The sequence below is a fragment of the Brachyistius frenatus genome, unplaced genomic scaffold (genome assembly GCF_029030835.1).
Source record: "Brachyistius frenatus isolate BFR_SWC_R1_liver_20210118 unplaced genomic scaffold, ASM2903083v1 Contig_130, whole genome shotgun sequence".
In the NCBI taxonomy this organism is placed as follows: domain Eukaryota; kingdom Metazoa; phylum Chordata; class Actinopteri; family Embiotocidae; genus Brachyistius; species Brachyistius frenatus.
The window spans coordinates 193,859-211,445 of NW_027210729.1; the positions used below are offsets into that span (position 1 = coordinate 193,859).

Consider the following 17,587-nt stretch of genomic DNA (forward strand, 5'->3'; position numbering starts at 1 on the left):
CTCAGAAAGGTCATCTCTGGACAAACGATATGTCTGAATAATTTTCCCCTCCGTCATCTCAAAACTGTTTCCACAGGTGTAAAACCACGTTCTCTACATATTCTTTGGTTTCCCTGCATCTCCTTCTCACCACAATAAGAGCAGCCGTCTCTCCAGATTTGCGCATCTGATTAATACGTTCTTTTCAGTCGTACTAAAATACACAACAATCACTTCTCCTGTTTCTACTTTCAGGTTTAGTAAATATCGTTGCGGGTGCTAAATTGTTCTATTTGCATGTTCCCTCCCAGTATTTTGCACGTTCAAGTAGAAACGCCCAATATTACATATGCATGCAGGCAAACACACAAAAAGGACAACGCGTGTTAAATTGCACATTTGAAAGACGCAATCCTCACTGCACGTCGTTAGTAGATCTGCTTGGACATTTTTTTGCGGGTGGTGTGAAGTTTGCACGTGATTTTACAGACGCAAACCTTTAGTAAATCAGGCCCCATGTGTGTTCTCTCCTATGAGCCGGTGTGAATAAATTAAGAGGGTGTGCATTCAAAAACACTATGCCTACATAGATCCAGACATAATTAGACACATATTCAGTGCACAGCAAACGGATTTAAAAAAATCAAAACGACACCCTGTTTAGCTCTTTGGTAAACCACTGCCCAGCCTTCACAATGATAACAGATACAAATCTTACTATTTGCACTACGTTTGGTAATTTTAATTCTGCACTTCTCAACAGTTTTCCACTATCTAATGCATATTTTACAGCGTGCGAGTCCATTTCTACACTGACAACATCACCAGCCAAACCTCTGCAAAAGCCAGAAGAACAAAGAACCATAACAACATAAAATAACAAAGGGACAGAGGTCAACTGTCTGCCCCACCACATTCAGCATTTTGTTTTGGCACTGCAGCTTTTTTCTTCTTTTTTTTTTGATGATGCAGATCCTGGCATTCAGTATGTGGGCACAGCAGAGACAACATGCCGCACAGGGAGGGCGTGTGAGCTCGGCCAGACAGAGAGGAGGGACGACAAAGACAGCGAGGAAGACGAGACAGAGAGGATTAAAAAAAAACACAACAGAAAACAGTGGAGAATTGCTGAAATTTCAATATTTCCATTTTGTTTTGGTGTCAGTGGGTTGAATCTGTGTCCTTGCATTTGTGTGTGTGTGTGTGTGTGTGTGTGTGTGTGTGTGTGTGTGTGTGTGTGTGTGTGTGTGTGTGTGGTCTTTAAAACCAGGTGTCCCTCTTAGGTCTGGGTAAACACCCACTTTTCAAACCTTCTAGCAAGATTTTGAGATCAGGCAGAGTCAGTGTTATCCAGGTTAGCCAAGAGTAGTCAAGTATCATGCTTCCTTTCACATAATTTTCCATGGTGTGTGTCTGTTAAAGACTCAAATTACAATGGAAAATGTCAATATCTGAGTCTCCCACAGGGAAAAATGAGCAAAGTCAATGTGCCGATTTTTTTGTTGTACCAGTGAGAACTCATTTCTCCATCATGGCTTGTTCCAAATTTGGCTTCCATCTCTGTTTTTCCATCATTAGCACAAACAACATTTGCAAATAAAGAAAAACTCATTTCCGTGTCCGTCATCCGTGAGGCCTTGCCATCGTTTTCCAGGGCTCTCAGCAGCCAGCGTTTCCGGCACCTTTGTAATGTTCCGACACTCTCAAAGCCTCCTGAAACAGTATCTACCCATTGCTAACCAGCGCTTGAAGCTAGGTCTTTTAACACATTCTCAAAAGTGCGGGTGTAAGTGAAACTCACGCCTGTCGGTTACCTGTCTTTAGATTTGTTCCCCTGAAAGATAGCCATTGCTAAATATGTGACAAATGAGTGATAAACTGTGAATGTGCACAGCTGAAACTTCCTGCAACGTGTCCACAGCAAGTGTTCAAAATCCTTTATAGCTGTCAGCTGCGAGATTTAGAATTAGTACATTTATTATCCCTTATGGGACAAGAACAAGACAGTGATTGCTTCAGAATTTGACATAAATGTATGAGGTTGTATTCCTTTTCTGCTTAAATATCCAGCATTCTGATAAAGCATCCTTTTGGCAGGAGCAGTCCCACACGACATAAATAATTTGGATGTGATGATGTGCAATTATCCAGGCATCGCTTCATACGGTTAAAGTACCTCCTTCCCCCTGAAGGGTCTTCACTAACTGCCGGTGCTGATCTCGTGACGTTCGTCTCAAGAGTTTTGTGAGGACTCAGGCTGGCACGTCCGTCCCTGAGGAGATTTGGGCGACATCTTTTCAACTTGTGTGGTGTGGACGTAGAGCAGGACGAGTCTCAGATCCATCGTCCGGAGCCTCGAGTGTGCTGCTTCTTCCTCCTCTTACACACATAGTAGACCGGGAAAACCACTAAACCTACAGACAGAGAGGGCAGGAAAGTTTTTTAACGATACAAATAATCATTTTAATTAACCATTCATTGATGTATATAGAATTCTAGAACTGTCATTACCGAATGTATTTGATTTGATTATTCCACATTAGAGCATAATGCAAACAGATTTGGCATATGTGAAACTAATTGACTTGAAAAGGGGAAGATTGGAGAGCGACAGCAGCACAACACTGATTCTATTAACGATGAAAGTAAATATGAATCTGCCATCACGGCATATTAGTCTGCAGCGGATCATCTGTCAGATTTACAGACACGGGAAAGAGATTAACACTAATTACAGTTCAGTGGAGGCCTCAGTAGCTCACAATACAGCCTGACTAATGACTCACACAGTCAATTCTCCAGCTGGATGATGTCATAGACGTAGTTCCAGGAAGTAAAAGTCACCCAGTGATAATCTGGATCTACCACTTTGGTATTTTTTTTTTTAACTGGAACAGTTTGCTTTTCCTTCACATGAAACACAAAGGTACCCCTTGACTGGAAATGTCATTAAAAGCGCTGCTGCTTTGCTGTGTGGAAGAACACAGTCATTTGTAACTGAGCCGTAACCATTTAGCTGTTACGTGCTGACTGGTCCCATCGGAGCTCCCCTCCTGATTAATGTGCATGTGTGTTCATGTATGTAATTATGTTACCTATCACCAGCGCGAGAGCTCCGAGCACCACGACCAGCAGAATGACCACTGGAGCTATCAGCACTTTAGTGGCTGCAGAGAGAAACACAGTGAGAGGAAGATGTTTTAGTACAGAAGTCACTGCAAGCGCAAATGATCAACTCCATCTTCAGTAAAAACATCCCTCATTAAACGCTAAATCTATGCCGCTAACAATGCGTGGCAATAGAACAGCAAAGCGCGCTGTAATGGGCAAAGGGCTTTTGTTAAGGGACAAATGAGCTCCCAATTCAACAGGCACCCTGCTGATATAACTAGCTGTAGCTGTCATGGAGAGCAGAAGTGAAACAGATCTGTGAGAGGAGTTCAACTTCCTGGAGGCTTGCTAGAGCATGTATCTGATAACTGTGAATGGGTAATTATACCGAACATAATCTGATATGTGATACTTTCAGACTTCCTTATGAAGCGCTCCACAGTGGTCTCGGCAAGTAAAGGGGTAGATTTGGATGTGTTCACTTCTGTTGCATTCAAGCAGCAAATTCAAGACAGTCACTGACATTGATGGAGGAAGTAATCAGGCCCTTAAGTAATAGAACTAATACCAGACTGTCAAATGTCCCGCATTCAAACATTTTCCTTCCTTCATCTTCATTCATCTGTTGGTAAACATGCTTTTCCTGCTTTTTTTTTTTTCCATTAATTCCATTTTCCCATGCTGTCAAATCTCTGTCATAATCATGTCTTCACTATACTTGCCTAATAATCTTTCAGCCTGTGTTTTTTGAGCCAATTTAAATATTATCGTAATTCAGTCATTCTGCCTTTCAGACCTCCTGACGCGCAACCCTCCTCCTCCCCATCACCACCTCATCAGTCTGGTTTTCCTGGGAGCCGAAACTTTAGTTTCCGTCAGTCATCTCTGCTCTCCACCGACTTCAACCACTAACGGCTGATGACTCTCCCCCCCGTCCCCTCTGAGCCTGGTTATGTCGTAGGTGTCGTCCTGTTAAAAGATAGTTTTTCCTTCTTGTTGTCTGAGGTTCTTTTCCTGTTGAAAGGGAGTTTTTCCTTCCAGCTGTCATTCATTTGTGAATTGTTGAATTGTTGGGTTCCTGTGTTAAATGCCCTGACTTGTTTTAATGTTGTGATTTGGTGCTATAGAAATAAGAATTTAAAATCTGCATTACTCTACTCGCCCACCTCCAGCGTAAGGCGGCGGTGGGCCCTGTACCTGCATTCAGGACATTACTCTATGAAATAGCCTTTTATTGTCGGAGTGTAATCGCCAAAATTTATGACTCAAACTGTCATTACTCCACTAAATTGTTATTCAATCCTACTGATCTCGTCTTATTTAAATATACCTTTTTGAAAGTATAAAAGTAAAAACTTTGCAGTAAATGCTCGTGGATAGTGTTTTAATATCATACATAATGTACAGTGGGTACGGGAAGTATTCAGACCCTTTAAATTTGTCACTCTTTGTTTCATTGCAGCCATTTGGTAAAATCAAAAAAGTTCATTTTATTTCTCATTAATGTACACTCTGCACCCCATGTTGACAGAAAAAAACAGAAATGTAGAAATTTGTGAAAATGTATTAAAAAAGAAAAACTGAAATATCACATGGTCATAAGTATTCAGACCCTTTGCTGTGACACTCATATTTAACTCACATGCTGTCCATTTCTTCTGATTCTCCTTGAGATGGTTCTACTCCTTCATTGGAGTCCAGCTGTGTTTAATTAAACTGATTGGACTTGATTAGGAAAGGCACACACCTGTCTATATAAGACCTTACAGTTCACAGTGCATGTCAGAGCAAATGAGAATCATGAGATCGAAGGAACTGTCCAAGGAGCTCAGAGACAGAATTGTGGCAAGGCACAGATCTGGCCAAGGTTACAAAATAATTTCTGCAGCACTCAAGGTTCCTAAGAGCACAGTGGCCTCCATAATCCTTAAATGGAAGAAGTTTGGGACGACCAGAACTCTTCCTGGACCTGGCCGTCCAGCCAAACTGAGCAATCGTGGGAGAAGAGCCTTGGTGAGAGAGGTAAAGAAGAACCCAAAGATCACTGTGGCTGAGCTCCAGAGATGCAGTAGGGAGATGGGAGAAAGTTCCACAAAGTCAACTATCACTGTAGCCCTCCACCAGTCGGGGCTTTATGGCAGAGTGGCCCGACGGAAGCCTCTCCTTAGTGCAAGACATATGAAAGCCCGCATAGAGTTTGCCAAAAAACACATGAAGGACTCCCAGACTATGAGAAATAAGATTCTCTGGTCTGATGAGACCAAGATTGAACTTTTGGGCGTTAATTCTAAGCGGTATGTGTGGAGAAAACCAGGCACTGCTCATCACCTGCCCAATACAATCCCAACAGTGAAACATGGTGGTGGCAGCATCATGCTATGGGGGTGTTTTTCAGCTGCAGGGACAGGACGACTGGTTGCAATTGAAGGAAAGATGAATGCGGCCAAGTACAGAGATATCCTGGAAGAAAACCTCTTCCAGAGTGCTCTGGACCTCAGACTGGGCCGAAGGTTCACCTTCCAACAAGACAATGACCCGAAGCACACAGCTAAAATAACAAAGGAGTGGCTTCGGAACAACTCTGTGACCATTCTTGACTGGCCCAGCCAGAGCCCTGACCTAAACCCAATTGAGCATCTCTGGAGAGACCTGAAAATGGCTGTCCACCAACGTTCACCATCCAACCTGACGGAACTGGAGAGGATCTGCAAGGAAGAATGGCAGAGGATCCCCAAATCCAGGTGTGAAAAGCTTGTTGCATCATTCCCAAGAAGACTCATGGCTGTACTAGCTCAAAAGGGTGCTTCTACTCAATAAGGGTCTGAATACTTATGACCATATGATATTTCAGGTTTTCTTTTTTAATAAATTTGCACAAATTTCTACGTTTCTGTTTTTTTCTGTTAAGATGGGGTGCTGAGTGTACATTAATGAGAAATAAAATGAACTTTTTTGATTTTAGCAAATGGCTGCAATGAAACAAAGAGTGAAAAATTTAAAGGGGTCTGAATACTTTCCGCACCCACTGTAAGTACAGTGCTTGACTAAATGTATTATATCATTGATATGACCGAGTTCTTTGGTCAGCACTGACAGTTCATTAAGGCAAAGAGGCAACAAGGTACCATGTTGCATTTTGACTATTGCTTTTTTATTTCAAGTTTTGTGAGCAGTGTAGCTGTAGGGACGGCAAACTCAGTTGTTTTTTGGCCCACCACTATGAATTAAACAATTTGTTTATGTACAAATACGGAATAAAATTAGTCAGATTCCCATCAGCCAAAGCTCTGCTGCGAGTTTAGTGTTTTCAGCATGCAAAACATTAAGCTAAGATGGTGAACACGGGAAACAGTACACCAGCTAAGCATCGCAGAGCATGTAAGCATTTTCACAGTAAGCATCTTGTGCTGACGTAAGCATTCAACTCAAAACACAGCCGTGCCTCGGTGCAGCCTCACAGAGCTGCTAGCATCTGAGTTTTGCAAGTCTTGTTATCTAACACATGAAGAGATTAATTTCCACTGCTATTTCTATCCCTGTTTCTCACTCAGAAACACAATTATAATCCCCAGCTGAGTGCAAAGTGGTCTCGCTGGTTCAGTTTGAGTTCGTGGAGAGCAGAATCTGATTAAATACGGCAGGTTAAGAGAAAATGAAGAGAAACTATGCTGGACTGAATTTGGCATTTGTCACATACGCAGAACATGTGTAGGAAAATGCAATCTGGCTGTACTTAAAGAAAGGAGAGGAAGAAATATATTTTTTTACAGAAGTAAATATGAATAGATGCAACGGGTAAATGAATCACGATTTTAAGGCAAAACACATTTTTCATAATTTTATATACACTTGTGTGATGTGCAGAAGACATTGTGCCAGTATGCTGCTTCTGTGCTGAGACAAAGACAAGGATCAACAAAGAGGCCAGGGAGTTCACTGTTCTCATAGGCCTGAGCAAACAAGCTTTGTTTTAGTACCTCTGTGTTTAAATTAGTAGCAGAATAACAAAAGACACATTTACCGCCACAATGGATCACTCCCACTTGTAGATACGCAGCTCCATCAGTGTAAAGCTTAGTATACGTGAAAAGAACAAGCCAGCTAAGAAAACACACCTCATGATCAATTGAGGTTAAAAGAATGACGGCGCCTCCCTTCAAAACACACCAACTTACCACAGACAGACCCTCTGATTAGCCGTCGCAGATGAGGCTTATCGGGGAGATAGCGATACTTGCAGCCAAACACGCTGAGGTTGGATGTGTGGTCCCCAAAAAATCTGACGACAAAATAAAATGCCAAATCAGAAAGAAGAAAGAAGGCGAGCAAAAGGCAGGTGGGGGGAGGAAAGTAAAGGAGTCTAACCTGAGGTGTCTGTAGCGCTCTCCACAGCGGTAACAGAAGTTAGTGTTACACTGCGTACAGGTCATATGATCACATCCCTCTGTCCGCTGAATATGGATCTAAAGATAGAAATAAAAAAAAGACGCAAAAAGGATTGTTCGATGAATAAGTCAACAGTTTGAAGCTACCACATACTATATATTTTACAAGCTGCAATCGAAAAGGTCTGAGACCGCTCCTGTTGTGCATGAACGGAGCGGAAGTAAGCAAGCAAGGGATTTTATTTGTATAGCACATTTCGTGCACAAGGGAAATTCAGTGTGCTCTACATACTGTAGATAAAAGCAAAACGGAGGAACATACATATATAAGATACAATAAATATAATTAAAAACCATGCAAGGTCAAAAAGAAAGTAATTAAAAAGAGAGATATTAACTGATAGGAATATAAAAGAAAATGCAAAGTGTAAATGATAGAATAAAAAGCACTGTAAAAGTATATTTTGGAATCATCTTAAATTTAAATCAACAGCCGGTAGATATTAGTTGTGAATCTGAGACATCACTGAATCACTGAGTGAATAAGGCTACACTTAGTGGTCAAGCATTAAAATATATAGAAGGCTCAACCAAAGGCACATGAAAAGAGAAATGGTTTTAATCCTGATTTAAAAATAGCAACATTTGGAGCATACGCAAGATCTACTGGCAGTTTGTTCCAGTCACATACTGCGTAATAGCTAAAAGCTGTTGCACCATGTTTACTTTGGACTCTGGGTTGTACTAACTGATCTGAGTCCATGGATCCAAGAGCCCCAACAGGTTTGTGTTCTTTGAGCATGTCACAGATATATTCTGGGCCTAATAAACCATTATCATTATTGTGATTAATAAATGAGTATCAGCACTTTAAAATCTATTCTATACCTAACTGGAAGCCAGTGCAAAGATTTTAATATTGGATTGATATGATCAGTTCTCCAAGTCCTTGATACAACTCTAGCAGCAGCATTTTAAATGAGCTGCAGTTGTTTAAAGGTGTTTTTAGTCCAGGTTAAGAGACCATTACAGTAGTCCAGCCTACTGCAAAATCGAATTCTGTGTCAAGATTTCAGGGACCAGGAATTAGTTGCAGGGAGCCAAATCCGGCAAGTAGCAGTGGTGGGGAGCAACGATTGTGTTGTTGGGGATGAGAAAATCGTGCGTTTTCGTGCTAATCAGCTCAATTTATTCTAAATTGAGTAAACATTTTCCAGAATCAGCTGCCGAGGTTACTCTTATGTTTACACTCAAAACCACATCTTTTATTTTACTTCACAGCCAAACACGATCCTCTCTGCCAGCTTCCAGAGCAGAAATAAAGAGACATCAAGCAGCAGTGTGAAGAGCACAGACGGAAAGTATCTGCTGCTGTGTGCAAACAGTTCTCAAATACCGGTAATTAGCTTAATTTATGTCTTTCTGTAGTCATCTGGCAATCAAGATTAGATATTGTGCGGAGTGACTTGGTTGTGAGATAAGACCAGGGTGGTATTGTGGCAATCGATATCTTCAAGAAATTATTCTGTGCAGCAGAGACACTGTGATCATTTTTTCAATACGTTCTCGGTCTCTGCATCGCTGCTCCTCTGTTCCACATTCACGTTACATCTGTGCATCCATCCTGTTCTCTACAGATCTCCATCCATCATCCATCTTTACTTCCATGCTTCCTCACCTTCATTGATTCCTTCATCTACACTGGTTCTACCTTTCATCAGTCAACTCCCTCTCCATTTACAGACATGTAACTCCCTTCGACTGTGGCCACATCCAGCATTCCTGTGCAAGGGGCTTGCCTCCTGGATCCTTCCTCAGTGTTCCCCCCAGTTCTTCTTACCTTACACTGCGGGCATTTCTGGGCGTTTCTCTGTCCGTGCTCGATGACACTCGCCCAGGTTCGTAGCAGCTTGTCTCCTTTCCTGTAGTCGCGACATTTGAGCCCATTGTGCCAGGGTGCGTGGCACTTAAAGCACCACACAAAATGGCAATTGCTACACTGGATCTACGGCAGGGAGAGAAGACAGATGCACACGTTTACCCACAAGCAACAGACAAATCCTCCAAACCTGGGAAATTTGGTTTGTTAAACCTAATGTGTTACTTATGAGCAGAGGTGTAGACTTGAGTCACATGATTTGGACTCAAGCCCGACTGACTTATGTCCTCCTGTGGCCCACTTTCAAGTTTTTTTCAGTGGTTCAATAATTAACTTACTTAACTTAACTGAGACAAAACTTAATAACAGCGACTGATTTCCATTCTCCATGACAACTGAAAGCTCCACTAAAAAGGCAGTAGGTGGACCATGAGTTGTGATTGAGGTTGAGATTCACTTGTAATTTGCAAAACATTGATTTTATCCCATCTCTGCTTTGGTTGCTACTGCATCCATGCAGCCACATCAGGAACTCTACTTTTCATGCAGCTCACTGCTGCTCCAGCAACCATCCTTTTTTTTTTACTGTGAAACATTACAGTAGCCATCAGAGGACTACTGGTGCGCGATCTTACCTTGTACTTGTGCTCGGAGTGGTTTTGGTTGTGCGTCTTCAGAGAGGTGAACTCACTGCACTGAGGGCAGGGTTTGGTGCTCGAATCCAGCTGACTCAGCTCCAAAAAGTAACGGTACTTGGCCACGTCCTCGTTGGCCAAATGGGAAATCACCACTTCCTCGTCCAGGTTGCCACTACACTCCGGGATTGGACAGCTGATCAGAGCTTTGGCAACTCGCACCTGGGAAACATCACAGACAGTTGTTTTAGTATTATGAAGCACTTTAGCAGTTTGGTTTTGGCCTGTTAAGAAAAAACTAATTTACGTGCCTTTAAATGCTTATAAGAAGATTTTCTCATTTACTTCAATCATGTGAATTAACACGTAAATGCCATCATCTAAAATTGTACTAAAGACGTCATACATTATAACCTTGGAATCAGCATGTGTGACCGCTCTGGCTTTGCTGTGGTGAGCTTCTCTGATATAAAGGTGAACGATGAGACCAGATCTATATGGAATATATTCATACCACTGAAGGGAAATGGTAAACACTTCACCAAAAAACCGAGGGGACGTTGATGCATGAAAGACTGAAGGATGCAGTGCAGAGAGTAGAAGTTAATGTGCATCAAAACAGACACATTAGTTATTCCAGAGTGAGTGCTTAGCAGTCACTAACACTAAGCAGACTTTATCCACACAGTGTGGAAGTCCATCCATCCATCCGTTTTCTTCCGCTTATCCGGGGTCAGGTCATGGTGGCAGCAGGCCAAGGAAGCTGACCCAGACTTCCCTTTCCAGCTCATCCTGAGGGATCCTGAGGCGTTCCCAGGCCAAATGGGATGTATAATCCCTCCAGCATGTTCTGGGTCTTCCCCAGGGTCTCCTGCCAGTTGGGTGTGCCTGGAAAACCTCCAGTGGGAGGCGCCCAGGAGAATCCTGATCAGATGCCCGAACCACCTCAGCTGGCTCCTTTTGACGAGAAGGAGTAGCGGCTCTACTCCGAGTTCCCTCCTGATGTCCGAGCTCCTTACCCTATCTCTAAGGCTGAGCCCGGCCACCCTACGGAGGAAACTCATTCCAGCCGCTTGTAGCCGTGATCCCATTCTTTCGGTCATGAGCCAGAACTCGTGACGATAGGTGAGAGTCGGAATGTAGATCGACCGGTAAATGGTAAGCTTCGCCTTTCAGCTCAGCTCCCTCTTCACCAAAACGGTCCGGTTACTACTTGAGCCACACCGAAACGCCTGTCGATCTCCCGCTCCGTCCTCCCCTCACTCGTGAACAAGACCCCGAGATACTGAAAACTCCTTCGCTTGAGGCAGGCACTGCGTCCCCACCTGGAGGGAGCAATCCACCGGTTTCCAGCAGAGCACCATGACCTCAGATTTGGAGGTGCTAACCCTCATCCCCGCCGCTTCACACTCAACTGCAAACTGCCCCAGTTAATACTGCAGGTCATTGTCTGAAGAGGCCAACAGGACCACATCATCTGCAAACAGCACAGAGGCGATCCCGAGACCCCCAAACCTGACGGTTCTCCTCCCCCCGGCTGCGCCTGGATATCCTGTCCATGAAGGTCACAAACAGGATCAGTGACAAAGGACAGATCTGGCGGAGGGCAACACCCACCGGGAACATGTCTGACTTATTGCCGAGAATGCGATCACAGCTCCAACTGCAGTCGTATAGAGACCGGATGACCCGTTGCAACGGCTCCAGCACCCCGTAATCTTACAGGCACGATGACTTTCCGACCACAACTCCTAGCGGCCGCATCCACAATCGAGGCTTTGAACATGTTCCACTTGGATTCCATGTCCCCAACCTCCCTCTATGTCTGAGAAGTTCTTCTGGAGATGAGAGTTTAAGATCTCCCGGACCGGGGCCTCCGCCAGACGTTCCCAGTTCACCCTCTCCAGCCGACTCCGCCGCTATCTGATCCAACTCACCACCAGGTGGTGATCAGCTGACAGCTGTGCTCCTCTCTTCACCTCTCTTTAAGGTGTTCTGGTACCAGGTACACTTATGAGCTACCTTATGCTCGAACATGGTGTTCGTTATGGTCAACCCGTGACTAGCACAGAAGTCCAATAACGAAACACCATCCGGGTTCAGATCAGGCAGGCCGTTCCTTTCAATCACACCGCGCCCGGTTTCTCCATCGTTGCCCACATGAGCGGGGAAAGAGCCGGAGCTGATGCGGGAGGTGGAGCGGTACCAGCTAGATATAGTTGGGCTCACCTCCATGGATAGCACTGGCTCTGGAACCAAGCTCCTGGGGAGGGGCTGGACTTTGTCTGGAAGTCAAACCCTAATTAACCTGAACATTACAGACTAAATCTACTGATTTGATATCACTTTGTTAGCAATGAACAAAAATGTTACTTCATTAGATTCACTGTGAAACTCATTTTTTATTCTCTTGTTTCCTTATTACTACCTAGCTCTTTTGCTTTTTTTGGCTCCCAGTGCAGCTCTTCTTCTCTGGCTGCTTTCTTTCTGTCTCATTCTCTGCCTCCCCACACTTTAAGTCCATCAAAGCCTGTGAGACCTGTTGTACTGACACATGATAAGGCATCGTGTCTGTGTGTGTGTGTGTTTGTCTGTAAAAGTGCGTGTAAAATTACAACATGCAGAAAACAAAGAACAATAGCATCAACCTCTGAGGGCGTCACACCTAATATCCCCTACACCCCCCCCCCCCACACACACACACACACACACACACACACACACACACTAAAAGCCTATTACATGATTATGAAAATGTATCCTCTGCTGCCATGAGAGCTGTGTTGTTAGTGTTGGTGTTGTTAGTGTTGCCACAACACCAGCGCTGTGGTGACCAGTGCCAGACTGGTTGAACAGGTTATCTCAACCACACACACACACACACACACACACACACACACACACACACACACACACACACACACACACACACACACACACACACACACACACACACACACACACACACACACACACACACACACACACACACACACACACGTGTCACCATGTGTGGTCTGTTTAAAATGAGAGAGCCTTTGTTCTGTATCTTTACTGTCATGAGACAAAACTGAAGCCAATATGAAGCCAAAAACACAATTGATGACTTAAGACCAAAACAAGTAAGCTTACACTTGGCATATGTTTGTCCCAAAACAATAATGACTCAACAAAATTGACCTCAGTCCTTTGCAACCTTTGTATAAAGTCAGCGGTTGCAGCACCGAATACATGTTGAAGCTAAGAGTGCTTGAGAGCCAGTTATCAACTGAGCAGAGAAGTGGAAGTAATGGACAAATATTTGAAATAGTTGACTAAAAGTGCTGAATAAACAGTTCAGATATGTCAGCTCAAAGTAATGGATAAACTGTTGCGCTAGTTAGTTAAGAGTAATGCATTAACAGTTTAAATAGGCAGCTAAATAAATGCAAACTTGACCAAAACGATGTAAACTCTGACAAAAGTATAACAAAATTATTGTTAACAATATCCACTTTTCACAATAATTAATGTTAAATAACATCCACTTTAGTACATTCATAAGTTGGGTGATGATGCTGGCAATGACATGATGTTGAAAAAAGATTGGAACGCCTGGAAGTAAAACTTCACATCTAAACACCTAGTTTTAAGGACAAATAAATTACAATGATTTCAAACGAGCAAAATCAACAGCTCCCTCACAGAATTTTTTTCCCCCCATGTTTTCCACATGGGACACGTGTTCACATGTTGAAACTTATAACAACATGGGGAAAATATGTTACTACATGGGCATAACACATTACACCATGAAAATGTTCCAAAAACAAATGTTTTGTATTTTCAGGCAAAATACACGTTTCACGTGTGTATAATCACACGTCATGTCAGTTTTTGCACGTGAGTAATTCATGTGGTTTTTATGCGAGGGCTGCTATATTTAAATTTCTTAAATTAACCTCGATAATACCACCTTGATTTGAGAAGGTGTGTAGATATCAAATTGTTGGTTTAATCCCCGTTACAATAACGTCGGCGTCAAACTAGAGCAATCTGGCCTCCTGCGACACTCATTCACCCTCCCTGCCATGCATGACCGATGCCCAGGATCATAATAGTGATACCCTCCACGGGTCACGACAAACACTGTGATCTCTCCGACATAAAGCTTACGGTACCTACTGAGGGTTAACACCAAGCTTCTGTGCTAAAATGAGTCTGCAGTGCGTTAAAGGAAAATAAATATTCCACCCACACAGGACACTTTACATGACCCCCTGTTCGGCTTGTCTCTGTGTTTATGTGGTTATTCATGCCTTGTTATCAAAGCAAGACAATTGCAGGTAAAAAGTCATCTGAATGACTGATAATAACTGGTTCATCTAAACAGATTAAAGCAAATCATGGTAACAGTAGCAAAGATCTGACAATGCAACTTCCCCGCAGCTCGTAAAACATTTTCAAATGCATGTTTATTAAAACTGGGATTATGATTGGAAGATAGCTGACTGGTATGATCTCAGGAAGAAGCCACTTGAAGGAAATAAAATCCATTCTGAAACACTTTAGCACTAGAAGGAAGCAACAACTGGCAATGTGCCTTACCTTGCAGAGTCCATATTTCAATGATAGCCACTGTAGACTGACGAGTAATGGAAGCAGATGTTCATCTATCAATTATTAATTTCCTTGATGTATCGGTGTGAATCATCAGAATCAATGGAAAAGACTTCTAAGTCCACTCGTGTCCCTGATGTCTCAATTTTGGCTGACTTCAAAAAATACTTTGCAAAGACGGTGTTCCCTCCATGTACATCTAAAACACACTGCTGGGATGCTCAGGCAAATGTTCTGGCATCAGCTAAAGGCTTTCTGGGAAGTGTAGGAGACAGTCTAGAAGAAAATGAGCCCACACTTATGCTTTGTTGGACTATAACTGGACTTAAGAGTGCACATAAGAATACAAGTGCTCTTTTTGAAGGTGAGATATTTTTTAAAAGAGCCTGAGACAGAAGGTCTGCTGAATAAGCCCAACAGCTCACAAAGTCTGCTACTTTGAAAACCATTCCTGCCAGGTCCCAATTTTAGCACGGTATGTGTCGGTGACCCAGATTCACAGATAAATACTGATCACAAGATGAGGAGACCTGTGGATGTTGGCGTGTAACATTTCACTTCAGAAAACTTTTGCAGGAGAGACCATGTAATGTGGATATTTTCTTGAGTTGTTGTCAGCTCCTACAGAGGGTATACTTTTAGTGGTCCCCCAACTTTGAGCCAGGCCTGGCTACTGATAAAATACCAAAAATAGCACATTAAAACTGTGACAGAGAAGATTGTGTGTGTGTGTGTGTGTGTGTGTGTGTGTGTGTGTGTGTGTGTGTGTGTGTGTGTGTGTGTGTGTGTGTGTGTGTGTTACTTCTGCTCAAGGACACTTGAACCAGCTGCTGACTGACCCAGCAATGACTGGTTGAAGCTGGGACAGCCACTCTGCTGCTGCTGCATAATACTATGCTGTCCCCACTTGTCCTCCCTCCCTCCCTCCCTCCCTCCCTCCAACCTGGGAGCTGACGTAGAGTTTCAGACACTCATCACACACGGCCTTCCTGCAGCAGGGCAGGGATGCGATGGTTTTCTCCTCCAGGCACACCCGGCAACTCTTCATCGGAGTCTCTGCACCGGCCTGCTCCGCGTACAGCCGGTGGGACACATCCCCGAAAGGATCCACCAGGTCGTCCAGTGTGTACAGTGCCAGTTCGGGGCTCGAACCCGCGTCCTGTTTCGGTTCCGAGTCCATTTCTGCGGCGTCTGGTGCATCGTGGCGGTCTGTGATTTCAGTGTCTTTCAGCTGGCTGTCATTGGCGATGCAGTAAACAGTGCAGTAAACGTGCTCTTCGGCACTAAAAGACTCGTCTAAAGCGGCTGCGTTGCTGTCACTGTCACATATATTATAGCACTGCCCAGTCACGCTTAAACACTCAACTCCTTCAACCTCCGGAGTCGACAACTCGCTCAATGTTGGCTCGTTTTGAGTCCCCGCGTCGCCCGTTTCTCCGTCCGACTTTTTACACCCGTCACATTCAGCTCCATAACCTTTGGTAACGTCGTTATGAACGTCTCCGTCGTGGTTCTCCTGCTCTGCGCTGCGCTGCATCCGACCGCCTGTATTAAGACGAAGAGCCGGAGATTTGGACTCCCCGAAATTCCTCCTCAAAATCTCCACAGCGCTCGCCCGCCTCCTCGCTCTTCCTCCGCCGTTGCAGTTGTTGTTGTTGTTGCCCTCCGCATCCTTCCCGTCCTCGCCGCCCCTCTCCTCCGAGTCCCCGTCGCCTCCGTCCAGTGACAGCCGGGAGTTTGATCTGGTGACACGTCGGTTCAAATCTCTGAGGGGCCGGTCAACTTTACCGTCCGGGAGGGAAGTTTCTGTTGGCAGGTTGCAGGACAATTTCACCCTCCCCTCCTCGAAACTGCTGATAAAACTCGGCATCTTACAGGCGGCGGCTATCGGTCCGTCATCTTCCATCCCCGCTGCGGCTCTCCCCATTTAGCGAGCGGCTACTCTCCCGGGCGGACCTCTGCCTGCCTGCCTCGTACCCAACTCCCGACCACCAAAACAAAACAAAGCAGGCAAGCTCGCTGTTTCCGGGTCGCGTCGTAAGCATGCGGGAGAGCAGCCGATAGGCCGATGGGAAGCCTAGCGGTGGAGGACAGCCCTGGCAGGTTGGTTGGTTGGTTGGTGGCAGCGTGAGGTGAATAACAGGGTGGATTTAAAGTTGGAGATGAAAGTAACTTGGTGGAGAGATGACCAATCAACTGGGGGTGGGGTCCGAAGTACATCACTGCGTCTCAGTTGGGTTTGTGATTGAATATTCCTTTGGCCTTATCAATAGGGACCTTAAAGATGCTGTAAAGTAGAAATGAAAATGAGTTTTAAGCTCATCACACCACAGAAGTATGGGTTGTTAACTACCCATCCAAATTTGAATGAAAAAAATACAACCACTATGTTAAATTAGGCTTTGAAATAGTGATCTGTGTGACAGTCCTGTGGCTGCAGTTCTTTTCCCCACTAAGCGGTCCGTCTGACATCCAACCTCTCGGTGACTTTATGCACGATGTCCCACTGGCACTCTGTCTCTCTGCTGGACGGAGCAGCCTGCTTTATGAAAACACGATAGAATCAGAATTCATTTGTCCAATGAGTGAAACATACAGGTGCAATCAAATCCAGCTTGTCCCCCTGAGCTGCAACACAGGAGTAAAACTGGACACCAGAGACAGCAGACAGTGAGTCTCCAACTACTTCTAACGCACCTTCATTACAACAGCGGAGATAATAAGAGCGGAGGAGTTGATTTAGTTCTGTAACGACTGCAACATGCACAACGCTGCATTACATCACATGGTTTTGTGCATATTTGTTGAATAATCTTACATCAAGTTGTTTGATTAAATTACCACACAGAAAATCTAAGGCTGAGCGAGTGATGTACAAAAAAGCCCCTTTTTCAGTGTCTCGAATCACTAAAATCAATTAATCGAACAGTCTTGTTCAAAAGATTCCGTCACAGATTCGTTCAGTCTTTGATCAGAGCTCCAACTTCCACTGAGTGACG

General features: G+C 44.1%; 1 protein-coding gene across 2 annotated transcripts; it reads right to left on the reverse strand.

Annotated features, from left to right (window-relative positions):
* Window positions 1-1,179: 1,179 nt before the first annotated feature.
* rnf217 (ring finger protein 217) lies at window positions 1,180-16,591 on the reverse strand. Of its 2 annotated transcripts, XM_069714379.1 has the most exons (7): window positions 15,532-16,591; window positions 9,990-10,211; window positions 9,316-9,480; window positions 7,456-7,553; window positions 7,266-7,369; window positions 3,075-3,146; window positions 1,180-2,393 (listed from the first exon to the last, which is right to left on the reverse strand). In XM_069714379.1, the coding sequence occupies exons 1-7, from the start codon at window positions 16,513-16,515 to the stop codon at window positions 2,314-2,316; spliced, it is 1,725 nt and encodes a 574-aa protein (XP_069570480.1). In that variant the 5' UTR covers window positions 16,516-16,591; the 3' UTR covers window positions 1,180-2,313. The 2 variants fall into 2 exon arrangements, with proteins under 2 accessions (XP_069570480.1, XP_069570481.1); XM_069714380.1 differs by lacking the exon at window positions 3,075-3,146.
* Between the last annotated feature and the right edge of the window lie 996 nt (window positions 16,592-17,587).